Source organism: Theropithecus gelada, chromosome 16 (genome assembly GCF_003255815.1).
Source record: "Theropithecus gelada isolate Dixy chromosome 16, Tgel_1.0, whole genome shotgun sequence".
NCBI classification, from domain to species: domain Eukaryota; kingdom Metazoa; phylum Chordata; class Mammalia; order Primates; family Cercopithecidae; genus Theropithecus; species Theropithecus gelada.
The window spans coordinates 33,471,795-33,496,069 of NC_037684.1; the positions used below are offsets into that span (position 1 = coordinate 33,471,795).

The 24,275-nt window shown below is 51.8% G+C and overlaps 1 protein-coding gene and 1 long non-coding RNA gene across 10 annotated transcripts; one reads left to right on the forward strand and one right to left on the reverse strand.

Annotated features, from left to right (window-relative positions):
- Positions 1-3,978: 3,978 nt before the first annotated feature.
- HEXIM2 (hexamethylene bisacetamide inducible 2) lies at positions 3,979-14,414 on the forward strand. Of its 9 annotated transcripts, none has more exons than XM_025362407.1 (4): positions 3,979-5,054; positions 6,292-6,439; positions 6,557-6,666; positions 13,389-14,414. In XM_025362407.1, exons 3-4 carry the CDS (start codon positions 6,601-6,603, stop codon positions 14,181-14,183), a joined length of 861 nt encoding a protein of 286 aa, XP_025218192.1. In that variant the 5' UTR covers positions 3,979-5,054; positions 6,292-6,439; positions 6,557-6,600; the 3' UTR covers positions 14,184-14,414. The 9 variants fall into 9 exon arrangements, with proteins under 9 accessions (XP_025218192.1, XP_025218189.1, XP_025218191.1 ...); XM_025362404.1 differs by having other exon boundaries at positions 3,979-4,749; XM_025362403.1 differs by lacking the exon at positions 3,979-5,054 and adding an exon at positions 5,650-5,835.
- LOC112609537 lies at positions 13,176-15,857 on the reverse strand. Its single transcript, XR_003116211.1, has 2 exons — positions 15,336-15,857; positions 13,176-14,704 (listed from the first exon to the last, which is right to left on the reverse strand). It is a non-coding gene; the product is annotated as an uncharacterized LOC112609537 (long non-coding RNA).
- Positions 15,858-24,275: the final 8,418 nt, after the last annotated feature.

A 24,275-nucleotide genomic window follows, 5' to 3' on the forward strand; every position in this document is an offset into this window, starting at 1 on the left:
AGAGCAAGACTCCGTCTCAAAAAAAAAAAAAAAAAAAAAAAAAAAAATTAGCTAGGCATGGTGGTGCCCGCCTATAATCCCAGCTACTCGGGAGGCTGAGGCAGGAGAATCGCTTGAACCCAGGAGGTGGAGGTTGCATTGAGCCGAGACTGCGCCACTGCACTCCAGCCTGGTGACAGAGTGAGACTTTGTCTCAAAAAAAAAAAAAAAAAAAAACCTCCAAAAATTAGCCGGGTGTGGTGGTGAGCTGCTGTAATCCCAGCTACTTGGGAGGCTGAGGCAGGGAGAATTGCTTGAACCCGGGAGGCAGAGGTTGTGGCGAGCCAGGATCGTGCCAAAAAGAAAAAAAAAAAGAATGTCAAATTTAGCCCTAGACTGCTGACCAAAGGATAGTAATCATACTTTGCAACTGGAGCAAAATATATGCTCCAGGAGGCAAAGTTTCAATCTTTGGCCAAATTTTTGCCAAAAAAAATCAAGAACAGGATGTTGGGGCCTAAACAAAGGAGCATAAAAAATTAACTGGCCAGGCACTGTAGCTCACACCTGCAATCCCAGCACACTGGGAGGCCGAGGTGGGCAGATCACCTGAGGTCAGGAGTTCGAGAACAGCCTGGCCAACATGGTAAAACCCCATCTCTACTAAAAATACAAATACAGGCCGGGCACGGTAGCTCATTGACTGCAATCCCAGCACTTTGGGAGGCCGAGGCGGGAGGATCATCTGAGGTCGGGAGTTCAAGACCAGCCTGACCAAAATGGAGAAACCCCATCTCTGCTAAAAATACAAAACTAGTTGGGCATGGTGGCGTATGCCTATAATCCCAGCTCCTCAGGAGGCTAAGGCAGGAGAATCGCTCAAACTTGGGAGGCGGAGGTTGTGGTGAGCTGAGATCATGCCATTGCGCTCCAGCCTTGGCAACCAGGCGAAACTCTATCTCAAAAAAAATAAAATAGGCTGGGCGCGGTGGCTGACGCCTGTAATCCCAGCACTTTGGGAGGCCGAGGCGGGCAGATCACGAGGTCAGGAGATCGAGACCATCCTGGCTAACATGGTGAAACCCTGTCTCTACTAAAAATACAAAAAATTAGCCGGGTATGGTGGCAGGTGCCTGTAGTTCCAGCTACTCGGGAGGCAGGAGAATGGCGTGAACCCATGAGGCGGAGGTTGCAGTGAGCTGAGATTATGCCACTGCACTCCAGCCTGGGCAACAGAGTGAGACTCTGTCTCAAAAAAATAATAAAAAATAATAAAATAAAATGAAAATACAAAAATTAGCCAGGCATGGTGGCAAGTGCCTGTAATCCCAGCTACGCAAGAGGCTGAGGCAGGAGAATCGCTTGAACTCAGGAGGCGGAGGTTGCAGTGGGCCAAGATCGTGCCACTGCACTCCAGCCTGGGTGACACAGCAAGATTCCATCTCAAAAAAAAAGAAAAAAGAAAAAAAATTGATTAGCTGTGGAAACCAAAGAGAAGCAAGCATCTTCATCCCAAAGAGGGGGAATCACTGTAAAGAATCAGTCCTTTTCTGCAATTATACAGGCAGTAGGAAAAACAACTCCTACCTCTGTCAATAAATCCTACTCACACATCGTCTCTGGTCCCTAGGATTTGGCCATCAGGCAAAATGAGCATCCATGACTTCATGGAAACAACCACTGGGCACCCTGAGAGACTGATCCTTATTCAGCCTACTTGGATGGCTCTTTTGTGGTGCTATGGACAACTAAGGCCACACTTTGGTAAGGCAGGCTTTCCAACTGCCCCAATGATCTTTGAAGCATTGGTTGTGAAGTTCTCATATAACAAAGTTACAGGGAGTAGGTGTTTACATAGCGACTAAGACTAATTACTCCTCTAGGTATTTATGAGGGAGACAGCACTGATACCATTTTCAAATGAGGAAACTTATGAATATAGAGTTTGTAGAATTTGTCATAAAGAACATGAGTTTGTAGAATTTGTCATAAAAGCATAACACAACTCATCTCAGAGGGGACAGCTGAGGAGGAAGTTGAAAGTCTGGTTGAACAGTAGATGAACAACAGACTAAGCAACAAAATGACCAGCTTGGCCTCATCATCAGTATTTGGCCTCTGGCCAAGCCAACCAAGTCAATGGCAGCACACACAGAAATAGAGCTTGGAGTTCCTAATTTTCAGTCCTTCAGTCCTGTGTTTTCTTTAGATAACCAGGAGGCCATTAATACGCTGGTTTTATTCCCATTTTTTTTTTTTTTTTTGAGACAGAGTCTCGCTCTGTGGCCTAGGCTGGAGTGCAGTGGCGAGATCTCAGCTGACTGGACCCTCCGCCTCCCGGGTTCATAGCTGGGAGTACAGGCGCCCACCACTGCGCCTGGCTAATTTTTTTTCTTTTATTTTCTTGAGATGGAATCACGCTCTGTCGCCCAGGCTGGAGTGCAGTGATGTGATCTCAGCTCACTGCAACTCCCGCTCCACGCGCCCCCTCCCCCGTTTCAAGGGATTCTCCTGCCTCAGCCTCCCAAGCAGTTGGGACTACAGGCGCACACCACCACACCCAGCTAATTTCTGAATTTTTAGTAGGGACCGGGTTTCACCATGTCTGCCAGGATGGTCTCAATTTCTTGACCTCCTGATCTGCCCGCCTTGGCCTCCCAAAGTGCTGGGATTACAAGCCTGAGCCAGCACGCCCGGCCTATTTTTTTTTTTTTTTTTTTTGAGACAGGGTTTCAACATATTGGCAAGGCTGGTCTCAAATCCTGACTTTGTGATCCTCCTGCCTTGGCCTCCCAAAGTGCTGGAATTACAGGCGTTGAGTCACTGTACCTGGCCTATGCCCAATTTTTCTTAGCAAAGAATGGAAAAGCTTGTGGGTTAACCTTAAGGATAGTAACTTTCATTTACAAATGAGTTAACAAATTTCTGCTGGTAAATTTGTTACCTGCAGAAACAAATTTTCTGCACCGTATTTGCCACTCAGTAGCATTCAAAAGTTTCACTAGATTACTTTATAATGGAGGATGAATCACAAATGTCTAGGATCCTCCCCCATTAAATTCTTGACAGAAAACCCACAAAGATCATCTTTAAACCCCTTTTCTGCTCCTATGACTATTTAAGTCCCACCAAGTTAGTTAGCTTTTGAAAGTTCTCATCTCTTGATCAGTGTAGAGGCAACATGCCATATGTAGGTAAAAAATCAACCCACGGTAGGGATCAAGTGTACTGAAGCTTCAGTTAGGAGTAAGTGGTTCCAGTTTTGGATTGAGGACCCTAGTCAATGATGATCCTATTTTGTAATCCAGTTGTAAGACATCTGGGGAGCAGAGGGAAAAAAAAGTTAACGCTATGGAGTTGTCACTCCAACTGAAGAAAAATTAATAGGAGGAGCAGAACTTCAGTTCTGGAAAACTTTTTTTTTCTTTTGAGACGGAGTCTTGCTCTGTCGCCCAGGCTAGAGTGCAATGGTGAGAGGCTCATGGCAAACAGTGCCTTCTGGGTTCAAGCGATTCTCCTACCTCAGCCTCCCGAGTAGCTGGGATTACAGGCACGCACCACCACACCTGGCTACTTTTGTATTTTTAGTAGAGAAGGGGCTTCACCATGTTGGCCAGGTTGGTCTCAAACTCCTGACCTCAGGTGATCCACCCACCTCCGCCTCCCAAAGGGCTGGGATTACAGGTGTGAGCCAGCGCGCCGGGCCAAGTTTTGGAAAACTTTTAGTAAGGCTGAAGGCTTAGGCATGTTTTGACCATTTGTAACTAATAATGACACTCATCACAAGGTACCCACAAAATTCACTGCCAGTCACCCTGCTACGTCAAAGCCTCTCCTACTTCAGAACCTACCTAGCCATAATTTTAACTGACATTTTAGCAACAAAACTTTTATTTGAAGATATCCTTGAGCCACAAATCTCTCTGGATTTAGATTTCAAGCAGTAGAAAATAAGATGGTTTAACCTGCAATTCAGTAAAAGAACTTCACATCAAACTTCAATCTTTAAGAAGCTGCTACAGCTATACTGTAAGGTTAAGAGTTTATTCTTTCAAAGCAGGTCTCCTCATCTCTTAAACGCTATATATATTAAGTAGATAAAAACTGCAATTTCTATTTTGGTAGCATTTAGGATCTACAAAAGTGATCTTTCAATTACTTGGAATTTCAAAATAGAGGTTACCTAGTAACAATGCATCAGTAGAACACAAAATACTCTGATTTTGTTTAGTCTGTGGGGGGAAAAAAATCTTTAAACTGGAAAGATTCTGTAGCCTTACGAAGATTATTACATTGGAATTGGAATTACTGTAGTTCGTTTTTCCCTCTAGGAGGGCAGCCATTTCTCTACAAGTTTTGTAAAAGTTAAGACTCGGATTTCAAAATGCAAGCAGATGTTGATGAAGCATACGAAATGGGCAACTCCTTCTATTTCGGAGCCGCAGTGACTCCGACTTTGTGCCCCAAGCCTGTAAAGCACAAAACCTCATCCCTTTGGTGTAAACCTTCAAGAGAAGTGGGGCAACACACTTCAGGCTTTTCACCAACAGGCTGGCGACATGCTAGGTCAGGGTGTCCGGAGAATCGGGGCTGAATGGGAGAGATCTTGAGGGCAAGAGCCTCAGAGACCTTCAGGCACCGGGCTCGTGAAGGTTTCCACGTGCCCCTATCTAGCTGGTCCCAGAGGGAATTAGTGGTTGCTACAGTAGTTTAAGACGGCCGTGGTTTTTCGCAACCCGGGCGGCGAGATGGCGCTTTGGTGTAAGCGAGGTAAGGTGGGTGCACTGGGATCTCCGCTCTCGGAGCCTCCAGTTGACTGCCACGCCGACTTGCGGCCAGACCTGCGACCTCCGCCCTCCCCCGCGGCGCCAGCCTCTGGAATCTGGCGTCGCCCCCACTTCTCCAGTCGAAGTGGGAGTCCCTCTGTGCGGGACCTCGCCGCCATACCCAGGCCGAATGGGGGTGGGGAGGGAAGTTGGCAGAGCTCGGCCTCAGGATCTGCGCCCCTGTGGAAGGACGGCAGAGGAGAGCCGTTTCACCAGCCTCTCCCGTGCTAGGGTCTAGGGAAACACGCGGTAATTACCGAAAAAACCCCGCACTCTGTGAGATGCGAGGCTGCGGGGTTGCCGGGACATTTTGAGGACCGGGCTCGGCCGGGGAGACTCCAACCTTCACCCTCCCTGGCCCCCGGTCCCACTTCCCGCCTTCTCCCGGCGCCGCCACTTCAGGCAGCCCACTCGGCCCGGCCTCTCCCCGCGCCCGGACCACCCCCCACGGGGTGCTCTCACTGCGCAGCGAGTCCCTCCGCTGCCTCCTCCCAGCCCAAAATGGCGGCGATGGCCGCCGATCTTCTCGTCGCCTTCCTCAAAGGCCAAGGATCCCTCCGCGCATACTGCCCCGCCCATCTTAGCCGGATCTCTTTTCTGCCCCGTAAAGATTAACGCCATCAATGAACTCTTTAATTGAGTTCGGAGAAGGCGGGTCCAGTTGTGCCTCCTCACAGCTAATCGTTGCCAAAAGTGAGAATATTGGCAGAAGGCTTGACCAATCAAAGAAGGCAGCGATGCACGCGCAGTCTGTCCCCGCTCAAGGGTAGATGGGTTTCGGAGTCTCGGGTGTGGCTGTTGACGTGACAGGCGCTCGGATCGCTTTTCAGGCTAGAAGAACTACAATCCCCAGCAGGCACCGCGCGTCCAGGCTATCTCCTCCCCCCATCTTAGTGGCCTGAGCGGCTTGACCACAGCTGCTGCAACTGCAGCAAGAGGTAGGGCTGAGGCGTTGGGAATTGCACCGACAGGCAGTCGCACAGAAAGACACACAGATGTAGTGGTGTGCATAGCCCTTGACAGCGAATAGGTCAGTTCCACTTTTGCAAAACCTCTTTCCATGACTATCTCCCCTCTTCCAAGAAATCCATCCTTGTCCCAGTTGGGTTTCCCGCTCAGCTGCATGTAGCGCAAAGACCTCTTTCCCCTTTCCCCTGTTTCCCTTTCTGAGAGGAAGGAGGGAGGCAGGCCATGACCTTAGAGGAAAAGGCCTCAGCACTAGGCTTGGCCCAGGTCCCAGCTGTGCTTCTGGCCTTTGGAGCCCAGCTTGGGGAGAAGGTTGGGGGTGCAGGGCTGCATGAAGATTGAGGCCCCTGGAGACAGTGGGAAAGGACTCCTGAGCTTGCTCCATGTTCTCCCGTGGCAGCAGCAGCCCCGCTGCACTCCCAGCCTCCCCAGGCAGTCCTCCTTTTCCCCTTTGGTGGTTGGGGAAACAAAGCTTACACCTGGCTTCCTGGCTGCCAGCCTGGGCCTCGATGACTTCCAGGAGGACAGTACAGGACATGAGACCTGGTGAGAGACCCGAGGAGCAGGAGAGGGAAAACGGCCCCTGAATCCCATTTGGCCCCTTGCTGGCTGGAGGTGTGAAAACCAGTGGTGGAGGTAGCCTTCGGGGCCTGCATTTGAGAATAAGGGTATGAAGAGCTGGGGTACAAAATGGCTGCCGCTGCCTGGGCAAACAATTCTGGGCAGCCAGAGTCTTCCTGAGAACGTTCCTTCAGAACTTGGATTTCTGATGTTGTTCAAAGCAGGTGTCACTAGTTCCAGGTGTCTGCTGAAAGATTTGGAACGGAAGATGATGGCCACTCCGAACCAGACCGCCTGTAATGCAGAGTCACCAATAGCCCTGGAGGAGGCCAAGGTAAGCCCCTGCCCTCCTGCCCACCCGAGTACCCCGAGCATGGGTCCCACAGCTGAGATCCAAACTTCTTGTCTCAGATATGTTGGTAGATTTGGAAAACCAATATTTTGATGAGTCCCTACTATGCACTAGGCAATAGGCCAGAATCCCAGTCTATGCTAGTTTATGAAATCTTAGTAACTGGCCGGGTGCGGTGGCTCACACCTGTAATCCCAGCACTTTGGGAGGCCTAGGTGGGTGGATCACCTGAGGTCAGGAGTTCGAGACCAGCCTAACCAACATGGCGAAACCCTGTCTCTACTAAAAATGCAAAATTAGCCTGGCGTGGTGGTGGTGCATGCCTGTAATCACAGCTACTTGGGAAGTTGAGGCAGGAGAATCACTTGAACCCAGGAGGCAGAGGTTGCAGTGAGCCAAGATCTCGCAATTGCACTCCAGCCTGGGCATCAGAGCGAGACTCTGTCTCCAAAAAAAAAAAAAAAAAAAGGAATCCTAGTAACCCTTTCAGGCAGGAATTATTTCCAATTCCCAGAAGCCAAGGTTCTGAGACCTGAAATACCTGTTCCAGAATCATGCTGTCTACAAGCAACAGACCCAGGGTTTAAACTTAGGGCCTTCTGACAACTGAACATTGCCTTGACCTCAAGTTCAAAGAGGGCATGGAGGGACTGGGTTGAATGTGTTTTGTCCAGGCCATGAACCAAGTCTGAAGCAGGAAGAAGAGTTTTTGGTTCATAATTTGAATGGACCCAGGCAGGCAATTCACTTGAGACCAGGATTTCAAGACCAGCCTGGCCAACATGGTGAAACCTCATCTCTAGTAAAAATACAAAAATTAACTGGGCATGGTGGCACATGTCTGTAATACCAGCTACTCAGGAGGCTGAGGCATGAGAATCACTTGAACCCGGGATGCAGAGGTTGCAGTGAGCTGAGATCACACACTGCACTTTAGCCTGGGCAACAGAGTGACACTCCATCTCAAAAAAGAAAAAAAAAAAAAAAAAAAAAAAAAACAGGCCAGGCAGTGGCTCACGCCTGTAATCCTAGCACTTTTGGAGGCTGAGGCAGGTGGATCATCTGAGGTCGAGAGTTCAAGACCAGCCTGGCCAACATGGTGAAACCCTGTCTCTACTAAAAATACAAAAATTAGATGGGTGTAGTGATGGGCGGCTGTAATCCCAGCTACTCAGGAGGCTGAAGCAGAAGAATCACTTGAACCCGTGAAGTAGAGGTTGCAATGAGCTGAGATCGTGCCATTGCACTCCAGCCTGGGCAACAAGAGCAAAACTCTTTCAAAAAAAAAAAAGAAAAGAGCTCGAAGCTGGGCGCAGTGGCTCACGCCTGTAATCCCAGCACTTTGGGAGGCCGAGGTGGGCGGATCACTTGAGGTCAGGAGTTGGAGACCAGCCTGACCAACATGGAGAAACCCCATCTCTACTAAAAATACAAAATTAGCCGGGTGTGGTGGCGCATGCCTTTAATCCCAGCTACTTGGGAGACTGAGGCAGGAGAATCGCTTGAACCTGGGAGGCGGAGGTTGCTGTGAGCAGAATTTGCACCACTGCAGTCCAGCCTGGGCAACAAGAGGGAAACTCCGTCTTCAAAAAAAAAAAAAAAGAGTTCGAGACAAGCCTGGCTAACATGAGGAAACCCTGTCTCTACTAAAAATACAAAATTAGCCGGGTGTGGTGGCGCATGCCTTTAATCCCAGCTACTCAGGAGGCTGGGGCAGGAGAATTGCTTGAAACTGGGAGGCAGAGGTTGCAGTGAGCCGAGATCACGCCCCTGCATTCCAGCCTGGGCAACACAGTTAAACTCCATCTCAAAAAAAAAAACAAAAACAAAAAAAAAACCCTGAAATTAGCCCAGTGTGGTGGGGCATGCCTGTAATCCCAGCTGCTTGGGAGGCTAAGGCATGAGAATCACTTGACCCCAGGAGGCAGAGGTTGCAGTGAGCTGAGATCACGCCACTGCACTCCAGCCTGGGTGATGAAGTCACACTGTCTCAATAAAATAATTTGGAATGGAGGTAGGGGGTTAGGATATAACCCGCAAAAGAGGAGAGAGAAAGATCGTATCAGACCCTCAGAGGATGCCACTTTCTAACTTGGCAACAGGAACCCATGCTTGTTCAGCCCGTGTTCTCTCACTACCTGCCCTTACCCATTCTTCCTTAGTCCATGCCTCCCTATAGATGAGCAGGGAGCTTAGGAGAGGGGTCAGAGAGCTTCTGACCCACGCTGCCTAGCCTATTCCGTGTTTTCTGGATTTACTGAATTTGGAATTCATGACGTGTCAGGGCTACAGTGTTCAGCCAGGTCACACAGCTTATCTACAGTAGTGGTCATGGTGGTAGAGGGCCAAGTCTTCAGGAGGGAGGCAGCAGGTAGGGCTAGGGGGCTGGGTTTGCTTGGGTGAGGGTGGAGGATCAACAGGGCACTTTTACTGAGGGCTGGGAACATGTGACTGTGCACACCAACAAGCCACCCTGCCTTGGCATCCCAGTGGCCTTGCCTGTCCCAGGTGGGGCGACAGCTCTATCTCATTTGGCCCAAGCCACTGGTGGAGACAAGGGCTATTGCTTATATTTAGTGATCTCCCTGCAGGTGAAGTAACACGACAAACTCCACATACACACATACCCCATACACATACACAGCCTGACATACCTCCTTTTCCCTGAAATTCTCTTCAGGGTCTGCAAAACACACATGACATATGCCTGGCTCTTAAGGGCTGCGCATACACCACATTCCTCAGTACACACCCTGTGTGCATGGACCCATGCTCACATGTCTGTGAACTGCATTGCATATTACTCAACAACATACCAGTGGTAGTGGTTATTATTAGAAATTGTCCAAACCACAGACTTAGAGCAATTCATTTCCCATCTCCCACACCCAGTACTCCCACCCTTCCCACAACAGAGATAAACAGATGCCCTGAGCCTATACTGTCTTGACAGAATCTTTCTACCTCTTAGATAAGTTCTGGAACTCTCTCGCTGCAGACTGGAGGCCGACCCTCCCTCTCCTTGGAGAGGACCTCTTTCCTGCCATTCATATTGGAGAGTGATGCCAACTACCAACTTCTGCCTGGAATAAATATGTTCCATCATTTTATTTTATTTTTTAATTTAATTTAATTTTTAAATTTAATTTTATTTTTTGAGACAGAGTCTTACTCTGTTGCCCAGGCTGGAGTGCAGTGGCACGATCTCGCCTCACTGCATCCTCCACTTCCCAGGTTCAAGCGATTCTCCTGCCTCAGCATCCCGAGTAGCTGTGATTACAGGTGCCTACCACCATGCCCGGCCAATTTTTTTTGTATTTTTAGTAGAGATGGGGTTTCACCATGTTGGCCAGGCTGGTCTCAAACTCCTGACCTCAGGTGATCTACCAGCCTCGGCCTCCCAAAGTGCTGAGATTACAGGCATGAGCCACCATGACCAACCTGCTACATCTTCTTTATGCCAGAAGGATAGAGAGGGGAGTCTTATTTGTCTGTTTTTTTAAATTATTATTTTTATTTTATTTATTTATTTATTTTTTGAGACTCCAATTCTGTCACTCAGGCTGGAGTGCAGTGGCATGATCACAGCTCACTGCAGCCTCAACCTCCCACTTCAGCCTCCCAAGTAGCTGGGATTACAGGTGCTCACCACCATGCCTGGCTAATTTTTTGTAATTTTTGGTAGAGATGGGGTTTTGCCATGTTGCCCAGGCTGGTCTTAAACTCCTGGGCTTCAGCAATCCACCTGCCTCGGCCTCCCAAAGTGCTAGGATTACCAGCATGAGCCACCATGCTCGTCCATAAGTCTTATTTCCCAATATCTTTTGGATCTCCCTATCTTATAGGTTTTAGGCCACTTAACACTGCCCTTTGTGCTGTGCATAGGAATATAGTGGTGACTTGGACAGACAGACAAGATGTGTTCTTACATGAGGAAGACAGATGTTAAATGGCCATATGCTAAATGCTGTGTGCTAATTGCGTGACATGATACAATCACTAGGGAGGGTAGATGGGGAGTCTACTTTAGGTAGGGTGGTCAAGGAGGGGCTCCCTGAGGAAGTGACATTGGAACTAAGCTCTAAAAGGTTAAAAAAAGGTGGCTGGGGGCAGTGGCTCATGCCTGTAATCCTGGTACTTTGGGAGGCTGAGGCAGGTGGATCACTTGACATCAGGAGTTTGAGACCAGCCTGGCCAACATGGTGAAACACTGTCTCTACTAAAAATACAAAAAGTTAACTGGGCATGGTGGTGGGTGCCTGTAATCCCAGCTACTCCGGAGGCTGAGGCAGGAGAATCGCTTGAACCTGGAAGGTGGAGGTTGCAGTGAGCTGAGATCGGGCCACTGCACTCTAGCCTGGGCAACAGAGGGAGACTCTTGTCTCCAAAAAAAAAAAAAAAAAAGCCCAGGTGTGGTGGCTCATGCCTGTAATCCCAGCACTTTGGGAGGCCGAGGTGGGCAGGTTACTTGAGGTCAGGAGTTCCAGACCAGCCTGGCCAACATGGTGAAACCCCATCTGTACTAAAAATACAAAAATTAGCCTGGCATGGTGGTGCACACCTGTAGTCCCAGCTACTCAGGAGGCTGAGGCAGGAGAATCGCTTGAACCCGGGAGGCGGAGGTTGCAGTGAGCCGAGATGGTACCATTGCACTCCAGCCTGGGCAACAGAGTGAGACTGTCCCACACACACACAAAAAAAAAGATGAAGAAAAAGTCAGCCATGCAAGTAGCTGGAAGCAAGATCAGCTACATAATTTGTGGGGCCTAGTGCAAAAGGGCACCTTATTCAAAAATTATTAAAAAGTTAAAGATAGTGGCCGGATGTGGTGGTGCATGCCTGTAGATCCAGTTACTTGGGAGGCTAAGGCAGGAGGATTGCTTGAGCCCAGGAGTTTGAGGATGCAGGGAGTTGTTATTGCACCACAGCATTCCTGGCTGGGCAATAGAGTAAGACCCTGTCTCTGAAAATAAAAGGTCTTTTTTGTTTGTTTGTTTTTGAGATGGAGTCTCGCTCTGTCGCCCAGGCTGGAGTACAGTGGCTCAATCTCAGCTCATTGCAAGCTCCGCCTCCTGGGTCCACACCATTCTCCTGCTTCAGCCTCCTGAGTAGCTGGGATTACAGGTGCCCGCCACCACGCCTGGCTAATTTTTTTGTATTTTTAGTAGAGGCAGGGTTTCACCTTGTTAACCAGGATAGTCTCGATCTCCTGACCTCGTGATCTGCCTGTCTCAGCCTCCCAAAGTGCTGGGATTACAGGCATAAGCCACCTCACCTGGCCTGTTTGTTTTTGAGATGGAGTCTCGCTCTGTCACTCAGGCTGGAGTGCAGTGGTACAATCTTGGCTCACTGCAACTTCTGCCTCCCATATTCTCCAGCCTCAGCCTCCTGCGTAGTGGGGATTACAGGCATGCACCACCACACCTGGCTTATTTTTGTATTTTTAGTAGACATAGGGTTTCACCATGTTGGTCAGGCTGGAGTCAAACTCCTGACCTCAGGTGATCTGCCCACCTCGGCCTCCCAAAGTGCTGGGGATTACAGGCCTGAGCCACCATGCTGAGCCTAAAAACAACTTATTTCGGCTGGGCGCGGTGGCTCAAGCCTATAATCCCAGCACTTTGGGAGGCCGAGACGGGCGGATCACGAGGTCAGGAGATCGAGACCATCCTGGCTAACACAGTGAAACCCCGTCCCTACTAAAAAATACAAAAAAAAAACTAGCCGGGCGAGGTGGCGGGTGCCTGTAGTCCCAGCTACTCAGGAGGCTGAGGCAGGAGAATGGCGTAAACCCGGGAGGCAGAGCTTGCAGTGAGCTGAGATCCAGCCCCTGCACTCCAGCCTGGGCGACAGAGCGAGAGACTCCATCTCAAAAAAAAAAAAAAAAAAACTTATTTTAGGCCGTGCGCAGTGGCTCACTCCTGTAATCTCAGCACTTTGGGAGGCCAAGGCGGGTGGATCACCTGAGGTCAGGAGTTCGAGACTAGGCTGGCCAACATGGTGAAACCCTGTCTCTACTAAAAATACAAAAAATTAGCCGGGCGTGGTAGCACATGCCTGTGATCCCAGCTACACGGGAGGCTGAGGCTGGAGAATTCCGGAGGAAGAGGTTGCAGTGAGCTGAAATTGCGCCACTGCACTCCAGCCTGGGTGACAGGGAGACTCCGTTTCAAAAAATGAAATAAAATAAGGGTTTTTAAAAATAATATGTTTAAGACAAGGACAGCATGAAGCCAGGTGTGAGGCCTCTGTGGAACTTAACAGGTCACCTGCCCATGAAGCCAGCTGTGTTTGAAAGTCAGGCTTTCTGGGAAGAGGGAAGAGCCAGTGGCATTTGGGCTTCTGATCAAGCAAATGTATCAAGATCTGTCTTCTATCCCAGTTTTCTTCTTCTCCTACTTTACTCATTTGGACAGTATTTATGGAACTCCTACTCAGTGCCAGGTATTATTCTAGGCATTGAAATTACAGAGTGAAACACACAGGCAAAATTCCTGCTGTCACCATGAGTTTACTTGGGGAAGGCTGGGGGACAGACAATAGACAGGTCACTTTGTAAACAAATGGTTGCAAGGGTGAGGGGCTAAGAGTGACCAAGTTAGCTGAGTGTGGGAAGGTTGGCTTCAAACTGGGTAGAGAGGGAAGGGTTCCACCTCCAAGGACAGGCTGTCTGATCCATCCTTCTTCCTCCTCCCCCTCTTTAGACCTCTGGTGCCCCGGGGAGCCCCCAAACACCCCCTGGGCCTCATGACTCTGGTGGTTCCCTGCCCCTGACACCCCGGATGGAGAGCCACTCAGAGGATGAAGATCTTGCTGGGGCTGTCGGTGGCCTGGGCTGGTACAGTAGGAGTCCCCGGACCCAGAACCCAGGGGGCTGCTCAGCGGAGGCTGTGCTGGCCCGGAAGAAACACCGTCGGCGGCCGTCCAAGCGCAAACGGCACTGGCGACCCTACCTGGAGCTGAGCTGGGCTGAGAAACAACAGCGGGATGAGAGGCAGAGCCAGAGGGCCTCCCGGGTCCGCGAGGAGATGTTCGCCAAAGGCCAGCCCGTGGCCCCCTACAACACCACCCAGTTCCTGATGAATGACCGAGACCCGGAGGAGCCCAACTTGGATGTGCCCCATGGGATCTCCCACCCAGGTTCCAGTGGGGAGAGTGAGGCCGGGGACAGTGATGGGCGGGGCCAAGCGCACGGTGAGTTCCAGCGGAAGGACTTCTCTGAGACTTACGAGCGCTTCCACACCGAGAGCCTGCAGGGCCGCAGCAAGCAGGAGCTGGTGCGAGACTACCTGGAGCTGGAGAAGCGGCTGTCGCAGGCAGAGGAGGAGACTAGGAGGCTGCAGCAGCTGCAGGCGTGTACTGGCCAGCAGTCCTGCCGCCAGGTGGAGGAGCTGGCTGCCGAGGTCGAGAGGCTCCGGACTGAGAACCAGCGGCTTCGGCAGGAGAACCAGATGTGGAACCGAGAGGGCTGCTGCTGTGATGAGGAGCCGGGTACCTAGGGGTGCCTCCCAGCCTGGTGGACCCAAGGAGAAGGTCCCATTTTGTGCACACTCAGGCCAGCTGGGTCTCAAGGAGGCAGGTGGCAGATGAAAACCACCGTCAACACCCTTTGCCCCCTGAGAACGGCTAAATTGGTTCAGACTCCCACCTCACCGTTTCCACAGTTGGCTCTTTCGTGTCATCTTACTCTTTACAGAGAAATTAAATGGTCTTAGTGGGACCAAATGGGAGTATCTAGGATTGATTTCACTAGGGCTGTTGTGAGAACCAAAACATTTGCCCCAGAGAAGTCTGAGTGGGGTCCCAGTCCCCACTGCCCCAAGCCTGGCAGGACAGCGGACCTCTGGATGGGGACCTCCCAAGTTCTCCAGGATACCTGAATCCTGCTCTGTGGGTGTTGGAGCAATCAGACTGCAGGAAAGGTTTTCTAGGTGGGAGGGAACTCCGTCAGGAGCCCCCAGTTTCGGCCAGAAACTGAAGCTCAAAATACCAGATCGCTGTGAGGAGTTGTGAGCTTTCCCTAGAGGAGAGAACGGGGGTTTTTGGAGAAGACCCAGGGGTTCCTTCAGAGTTTGCTGCTGAGCTCCCTGTATTCTCCCCACAGTTTAAAGGCTGGACTAGACGGGTTCTGGGTGCCTTGTGCCTCCTTGTTCTTGACAGCCCCCAACCCCGACCCCTCTCAGCAGGGGGTTGGGCCTGAGGTTAGTTATCATATGTTTGTGTTTGTCCCTTTACCTCCCAAGGGTACTAAGGGAGGTGCTCTCCTGGTGGAAAATAAAGTCAAGAGACAGAGGGGGACAGCACATGGATCCCCCGCAGAGCACAGCAGCCTGGCTCTCCTGGTGCCTGCCATGCGCCTGTGCGTCCTGCTCCTCTCAGCCTCATCATGTGGGTGTGAATTCCCTCTAAAGTGTGTGAGGCCCTTGCCTGTCTGTGCATCAGAGACAGCTGGGTCAGCCTGGGTAAGGCAGATACCACCAGCCAGCGTCAGGCTCTGAGACAAGCTCACTCACCCCTCACACTCAGACCCACCCTTCCCCAGGCACCCTGTCTCTTCCATCCCTTCCTGGTGCCCTTGCAGGCTAGTGTTGGGTGTCAGGCAGCAATGAACATGGATAACTAGTGGTGGTGGAGGAAATTAGTCAACTCACCAGTGAGCCAGTGCTGGCTGTGCCACCAGGCAAGGGGAGGGGCAGAGGCCTGGCTGCCCAGCCTGGCTTCTCTTCCAGGCCCTCATCTTGACAGGCCACACTGGGCAAGATGAGGCTCAGCCCAGGAGCTTCTGGGGATGGAAATGTTGATGAAATCTTGTGTGTTGCCAGGACAACTTTCATTTCTATCCTGCCACACCCAGGCCTGGCCAGAGCCTCCTACAATGAAACACAGAACAGATTCTAGGAACGCATGGGTTTCAAGAGAAAGCAAAATCCCATCCTGGGAGACCTGCCCCTAGAACCCTGGGTCCTCAGACGGCTCAGTCAGGAAGGGCAGCAGGAATGATCATCCCCACTTTGCAGATGGGAAACTGGAGGCTTAGCGAGGAAGTGGCTTTTCGGATTCCAGGAGAGCCTCTGGAGGCCTGCCTGCCCCTGTGGAGTGCTGTGGGGTGCTAACCTGGGACCCAGAGGCCCCTTGGCATTTGCTGGCAGCCTCCCAGCTGCATTCCTCAGCATGGAGCCTGAGGGAGAGAGGAGGCCCGGGACAAAGGTGGACAAAGGTTGTTTACCCGGAGGTGCCTCTGTGTGTGTGTATGTGTGTCTAGGAGGTGAGAGAAGATTCCAGAGGGCTGCTGGAGTGTCGGGGGAGGGGTGTGGGTGCGGGTGCTGGGGGCGCATTGTGGGCTGGTCGTGCCAGGGAGGGGCAGGTGAAGTCTGGCCCTTCTTGGCCCAGAAGCTGCGGAGCCTGGAGGAAGGAAAGCTGCCAGCCGCTCCCCCAACATCCCCCTTCACATAAAAGGCTGAAGGGCGCAAATAGGGCAGCACCTCGGTGGGTTAATTCCCGCACCCCCGCCTCACCCCGCTGGAGGGCGGGTGGGGCAAGAAGAGAACAAAGGAGAGGATGCAAGCCGGGAGTGTGGGAGGGCCTGAACCCAAATGGGAGGGGTCCGTGAAGAGGGTCCCTGTCCGCCCCTCCCCCCGTCTGGCTCCCTGATTCCTGGGTAAGGGGTGTGCAGGGAGGAGATCGTCCTGGGGCCAGAGCTGGGGCTTAGCACTGGAGAGAACCGGCTCAGCTGTGGGTGGGAGCCAGGCCTGGGTCCCTTGGTGCCCCGCCCCCTTCGCCGCTTCCAGTTGTTCCCACACCTGCTGCTTGGTCTTGAAGCCTAGGCCTCCACTCCGCCCATTGCAATGGTAGAAGCTCCAGTTTACAAGACACCCCTACCCCCACATCACACGCCCTAACTGGGGAAGTTGGGCTTGGACACAGCCTCCCTGGGCCTTTCCAGAGCTGCCCTCACGCCCTGTGCTTTCTGGGACCCTCTGGGTCAACTGGGCCGGGGAGGGAAGCGCAGAGAACAGATGTTTCACGGGAGTGACTATTGAAGCCTCCCACCACCCTCCCACCACCCCGGCCCAGCCTGGCTTAGGATCCCTTTTTCTTCCCCGGCAGGAACTGCCCGACCCCAGGTGGAAACTCCTGTGTCCAGTGGACAGACCCTGCCTGCGATAGGGTCAGGGAATGAGGGAGAGGGGTGGGCGGAGGTTGGTGAGGTGGAGCAGGAGGAAGCTGTCAGAGAGTGGGGAAGGGGGTCCAAAGGGAAGTAACGGTATTGGGGGGAAAGGTGGCCAGGTCCCATTGCCCCTGTTGGGAACAGGCAAGTGTGGCACTGGCCCTTTAAGTGGGGGTGCCAGTTAGTGCCCTCCCCCAACCAACCCAATTCATGGGCACACTGAGCATGTGCAGGGGCTGTGCATGTGGGGAGGGGAGGGGAGGGGAGGGGAGGGGAGAAGGGGGCATACATTCCGGAGGGAGCTTCTCATCCCCCTACTTCCGGTAGCTGCCCCCACTTCTCCTTCCTGGGTCTGACAAAGGAGCCCATGGTGCTCACCCAATCCCTTCCCCCACCCCAGGCCCCAGGGGGTGCTGCCCTCTGCAAGTGCTGAAGCTGTCATGGGTGCTGGCCAGGCCCTCTCTGCCCTGGGGAGTCTCCTGGCCGCCTGGAGGTGGCACACACGTAGCCCAGTGCCAGCCTCACTTCCCTGGTGTGGGCGGCGGCGAATCTTCCTGCTGCCTACGTGTTCCATTTCATTCCATTGGTGCCAGGGTTTTTAAAAGAACCATCCACCTGTGATGCCACTTTGAAAGTGAAACAGCTCAAAGGATGCAGGCCCTACCCCCCCACCAGGACCTTCCAGTCAGAGAGGAAGCAAACAGCCCAGAGGCTGCAAGGGCCTTCCCTGAATCCCACTCCTTCTGCTTCTCCCCTGCTGGCCAAGGAATCAAAGTCAGCTTCCTCCAGACTACCTTTACCTGCAGCCTGGGACCCTCCCTCGAACCTTTCCACCACCTCAACCTTACCTGTTTCTGCCAAGTCTTTTCCTCTCCCAGCCCTCAGCCCTTCTGTTACCTCCCCTACCCCTTTAGCACTTGTCCACTCTTAGCTACTGGTACCATTATTTTTCTTTTTTCTTTCTTTCTTTTTTTTTTTTTGAGACAGAGTCTCACTGTTGCTCAGGCTGGAGTACAGTGGTGCGATCTCAGCTCACTGCAACCTCTGCCCCGCCTGGGTTCGAGCAATTCTCCTGCCTCAGCCTCCGGAGTAGCTGGGATTACAAGCGCCTGCCACAATGCCCAGCTTATTTTTGTATTTTTAGTAGAGATGGGTTTTCACCCTGTTGGCCAGGCTGGTCTCGAACACTTCTGACCTCAGGTGATCTTCCTCCCAAAGTGCTTGGATTATAAGCGTGAGCCACCGCGCCCAGCCTATTTTTCATTCTTTTTTTGTTTGTTGTTTTGGTTTTTGAGATGCAGGTTCACTCTTGTTGCCCAGGCTGGAGTGCAATGGCGCAATCTCAGCTCACTGCAACCTCCGCTTCCCAGGTTCAAGCAATTCTCCTGCCTCAGCCTCCCAAGTAGCTGAGATTACAGGTGCCTGCTACCATGCCCAGCTAATTTTTATATTTTTAGTAGAGACGGAGTTTCACCTTGTTGGCCAGGCTGGTCTTAAAAACTCCTGACCTCAGGTGATCCGCCCATCTCAGCCTCCCAAAGTGCCAGGATTACAGGCCTGAGCCACTGCACCCAGCCTATTTTTCATTCTTGAAGTGAAATTTACATGCCACAAACTCGCCCCTTTAAAATTGAACAAAGGCCAGGCGTGAGTGGCTCATGCCTGTAATCCCAGCACTTTGGGAGGCTGAGGTGGGCGGATCACCTGAGGTCAGGAGTTCGACACCAGCCTGGCCAACAGGGTGAAACCCCATCTCTACTAGAAAATATAAAAATTAGGTCGGGCACGCTGGTTTACGGCTGTAATCCCAGCACTTTGGGAGGCCGAGGCGGTAGATCACGAGGTCAGGAGTTTGAGACCAGCCTGACCAACATGGTGAAATCCCGTCTCTACTAAAAATACAAAAATTAGCTGGGCATGGTGGTGGGCACCTGTAATCCCAGCTACTCAGGAGGCTGAGGCAGGAGAATCGCTTGAACCCGGGAGGCGGAGGTTGCAGTGAGCCGAGATGGCACCACTGCATTCCAACCTGGGTGACAGAGTGAGACTCCGTCTCAAAAAAAAAAAAAAAGAAAGAAAAAAAGAAAAAAAAATTAGTTGGGTGTGGTGGCATGCGCCTGTAATCCCAGCTACTTAGGAGGCTGAGACAGGAGACTCTCTTGAATCCAGGAGGCAGAGGTTGCAGTGAGCTGTGATTGCATCACTGCACTCCAACCTGGGCAACAAGCGAGACTCCTTTTCCAAAAAAAAAGAAAATTAAAAAAGTGAACAAGGCCAGGGCATGGTGGCTCACACCTGTAATCCCAGCACTTTGAGAGGCCCAGGTGGGAAGATTGCTTGAGCCCAAGAGTTTGAGACCAGCCTGGGCAACCAAAAAACAGGCAAACAAACAAAACAGTCAGGTGTGTTGGTACACATCTGTAGTCCCAGCTACTTAGGAAGCTGAGGTGGAAGGATTGCTTAAACTCAGGAGGTCAAGGATACAGTGAGCCGTGATTGCGTCACTGCACTCCATCCTGGGTGACAGTGAGACCTTGCCTCAAAAAAACAAACAAACAAAAAAATTGGTCTCAGTGGCTCATGCCTGTAATCCCAGCACTTCAGGAGGCCGAGGCTGGTAGATCGCGAGGTGGGGGGATGGGGATCATCCTGGCTAATGTGGTGAAACCCTGTCTCTACTAAAACTACAAAAAATTAGCAGGGCACAGTGGCACGTGCTTGTAGTTCCAGCTACTCAGGAGGCTGAGGCAGGAGAATTGCTTGAACCCAGGTGGCGGAGGTTGCAGTGAGCCAAGATTGCATCACCGCACTCCAGCCTAACAACAGAACGAGACTCCGTCTCAAAACAAACAAACAAACAAACAAACAAAACCAAAGCAGGCCGGGCACGGTGGCTCAAGCCTGTAATCCCAGCACTTTGGGAGGCTGAGACGGGCGGCTCACGAGGTCAGGAGATCAAGACCATCCTGGCTAACACGGTGAAATCTCGTCTCTAAAAAAATACAAAAAACTAGCTGGGCGAGGTGGCGGGTGCCTGTAGTCCCAGCTACTCAGGAGGCTGAGGCAGGAGAATGGCGTAAACCTGGGAGGGGGAGCTTGCAGTGAGCTGAGATCCGGCCACTGCACTCCAGCCTGGTTGACAGAGCGAGACTCCGTCTCAAAAAAAAAAACAAAACAAAAATGTGAACAACTCAGTGGCATTTAGTACATATTCATGATGTGTCCAACTGCCACTTCTAGTTTCTTTTTTTTTTTTTTTTTTTTGAGACAGAGTCTCGCTCTGTCGCCCAGGCTGGAGTGCAGTGGCCGGATCTCAGCTCACTGCGAGCTCCGCCTCCCGGGTTTTCGCCATTCTGCTGCCTCAGCCTCCCGAGTAGCTGGGACTACAGGCGCCCGCCACCTCGCCCGGCTAGTTTTTTGTATTTTTTAGTAGAGATGGGGTTTCACCGTGTTAGCCAGGATGGTCTTGATCTCCTGACCTCGTGATCCGCCCGTCTCGGCCTCCCAAAGTGCTGGGATTACAGGCTTGAGCCACCGCGCCCGGCCACCACTTCTAGTTTCAAACATTATCACTACGAAAGGAAACCCCGTACCCATTAAGCATTTACTCCCCATTCCCTCCTTCCCTCGCCTGGCAGCCACCAATCTGCTTTCTGTTTCTATGGGTTTTCTCATTCTGGATATGCTGGTGGTAAAGCCACGAAGGGAAAACTCTCTGGTCTCCTGTTGTCTGTACCTGAAACGCACGGACTCCCTGAGGGTGCTGCTGTAGAGAGAGCACTGGACCAGGAGTCCTGAGCCCTGTGATCCATCCCAGTTCTGCTTCTCACTCAGGGGCTCTTTTTCTTCATTTGTTTCAGGGGTTGGGAGGTGGGCTCAGGCCAGTCTAGGATCCTGCATCCTCCAGGATCCATCCCTGGCCAGGGGGCTTCTACCTGGAACAATGCTGCCTGGCCTACCACCCCTTTGACTTCCTGCCTCCTCCCTGTGAGTCCAGGCAGTGGAGGTGGAGCCAGGGGACAGTGTGATTAATACTGTGGGGTTTAGGGTAAGACACAGGAGATGAAGAAACTTGAGCTCAGAGAGGTTGAGAAACTTGCCCAAGGCCACACAATTCCTGCCATACTGGAGCCATAGCCGGTTCTCTGATTGTAGTTTGAGCCCTTGACCACCTTCATCTCCTATCTTCAAAGAGATAAAGTAAATTAAAGGCTTAGCCAAGTGCCAGCTGTGTGGGAGGTGCGCTCAGATGGAAGCAGCCATACATTTTACGACTTTCAGGACATTGTGTAATCATGAGTAGCTCCATTACAAGGTGGTTCTTGGGAGTTCTCACTGTCTCCCTCCCTTAACTGTTTTTTTTTTTGTTTGTTTGTTTTTTTTTTTTTTGAGACAGAGTCTCACTATGTTGCCAGGCTGGAGTGCAGTGGCGCGATCTCGGCTCACTGCAACCTCCTACTCCCTGGTTCAAGCAATTCTTCTGCCTCAGCCTACTGAGTAGCTGAGATTACAGGCACAGGCCACCGTGCCCAGCTAATTTTTGTATTTTTAGTAGAGACGGGGTTTCACCATGTTGGCCAGGATGATCTCCATCTCCTAACCTCGTGATTTGCCCACCTCGGCCTCTCAAAGTGTTGGGATTACAGGCATGAGCCACCGCGCCCGGCCTTCCCTCCCTTAACTTTGGAGCAGGTTTCCTCTCTGCCCTCTCTACCAGCTTCTCTAGGAGGACAGTTTTTCTTTTTTCTTTTTTTCTTTATTTTTTTTTTTCAGACAGAGTCTCGCTCTGTCGCCCAGTCTGGAGTGCAGTGGCGCGATCTCGGCACACTGCAAGCTCCGCCTCCCAGGTCCACATCATTCTCCTGCCTCAGCCTCCGGAGTAGCTGGGACCACAGGCACCTGCCTCCACGCCCGGCTAATTTTTTGTATTTTTAGTAGAGACGGAGTTTCACCATGTTAGCCAGGATGGTCTGTGTCTCCTGACCCCATGATCCACCTGCCTCGGCCTCCCGAAGTGCTGGGATTACAGGCGTGAGCCACCACGCCTGGCCTTTTCTTTTCTTTTTTTTTAAATTGAGACAGTCTCGCTCCATTGCCCAGGCTGGAGTGCAGTGGCGCGATTTCCACTCACTGCAATCTCCACCTCCTGAGTTCAAGCAATTCTCCTGTCTCAGCCTCCTGAGTAGCTGGGACTACAGGCATCTGCTACCACGCCTGGCTAATTTTTGTATTTTTAGTGGAAACGGGGTTTCACCTTGTTGGTCAGGCTGATCTCAAACTCCTGACCTCAGGTGATCCACCCGCCTCGGCCTCCCAAAGTGCTGGGATTACAAGCGTGAGCCACTGCGACAGGATGAGGACAGCCTTTGTGGGGGGTGGGAGGGAGCCCTGGACCCTGAACCCTTCAGGCAAGTGGGTGTGTGGGAAGCACTGTTTTTCTTCCCCCTCAAATAAGGAGGAGATTTTATTGTTCCTCCCCGCATCCCTTCAAGCTGTATTTATCCATATTTTCATGGCTGAACCTCTACCCTTGCCCCTCAAACAGGAAGTCTTTTATGGAGCCAAAGAAAGGAGGGGACTGCTCAGGCCTGGCCTGTCAGGGGGACAGGCTGCACAGCTGACACCCAGTTGGCCACTGTGTCCCGGCAGCTTGTAAGCATGGATATTCCAGAGACCACCTGCCCCAGAAGCCCCCTCTATACCCCATTTAAGATGGAAAACCCCAGAGGAGCCCTCAAGGCACCTGCTGTGTCCTGCCTCAGGGCTCAGCCGTGTGGTGACTGCTTTGCTACAGTTCAAGGACCTGGACAGGCTCCCTCCTGGCCCGAACCTTGAGCCGAGCCCTGTGGCCACCAGGCTGGCAAGTTCCCAGCCTGAGGACCGTGGAGGCCCCAGGCCCTGCATCCTTCCAGGCTTGACCTCCATGCCTTTGCTTCTCAGTGCCAGCCAGCTGTTTCCTTTTTGAGCCTCTGAGAAAGAGGATTTTTTTTTTTTTTTTTTTTTTTTTTTGAGACGGAGTCTCGCTCTGTCTCCCAGGCTGGAGTGCAGTGGCGCAATCTCGGCTCACTACAAACTCTGCCTCCCGGGTTCATGCCATTGTTCTGCCTCAGCTTCCCGAGTAGCTGGGACTACAGGCGCCCGCCACTACGCCCAGCTAATTTTTTTGTATTTTTAGTAGAGATGGGGTTTCACTGTGTTAGCCAGGATGGTCTCAATCTCCTGACCTCGTGATCCACCCGCCTCGGCCTCCAAAAGTGCTGGGATTACAGGTGTGAAGCCACTGCGCCTGGCCAGTCATTTTCAAGTGTACAATTCAGGCCGGGCTGACCAGGCCAGTCTTGAACTCCTGACCTCAGGTGATCTACTCGCCTCAGCCTCCCACAGTGCTGGGATTACAGGCATGAGCCACCGCATCCAGCCTATTTTTTAAAACTCCTATCTGTACCAGACCTTCTACTTTTTTGGAAGCCTTTCCCTATGACTGCCTTCCTGCTGCTTTCCATCTTGCCAGAGTCCAGCTACCCTCCCTTTGTAGAACTCCTATGTTCAATAAATCATTGCTTCTCAATGTTACTTCCCACTAGAATCACCTGAGAAAGTTTTCACAGTTCCAGTGCCTGGGTTCCATGCCCAGAATTTCTTTTTTTTTTTTCTTTTCTTCTTTTGTTTCTTTCTTTCTTTTTTTTTTTTTTTGAGACGGAGTCTGGCTCTGTTGCCCAGGCTGGAGTGCAGTGGCGCCATCTTGGCTGACTGCAAGCTCCACTTCCCAGGTTCACACCATTCTCCTGCCTCAGCCTCCCGAGTAGCTGGGACTACAGGCACCCACTACCACGCCTGCCTAATTTTTTTTTTTTTTTTTTCTTTTTTTTTTTTTTTTTTGAGACGGAGTCTCGCTCTGCCACCCAGGCTGGAGTGCAGTGGCCGGATCTCAGCTCACTGCAAGCTCTGCCTCCCGGGTTCACGCCATTCTCCTGCCTCAGCCTCCCGAGTAGCTGGGACTACAGGCGCCCGCCATCTCGCCCGGCTAGTTTTTTGTATTTTTTTAGTAGAGACGGGGTTTCACCGTGTTCGCCAGGATGGTCTTGATCTCCTGACCTCGTGATCCACCCGTCTCGGCCTCCCAAAGTGCTGGGATTACAGGCTTGAGCCACCGCGCCCGGCCCCTTTTTTTTTTTTTTTGAGACAGAGTCTCGCTCTGCCGCCCAGGCTGGAGTACAGTGGCCGGATATCAGCCCACTGCAAGCTCCGCCTCCCGGGTTTACGCCATTCTCCTGCCTCAGCCTCCCAAGTAGCTGGGACTACAGGCGCCCGCCACCTTGCCAGCTAGTTTTTTGTATTTTTTAGTAGAGACGGGGTTTCACCATGTTAGCCAGGATGGTCTCGATCTCCTGACCTTGTGATCTGCCCGTCTCGGCCTCCCAAA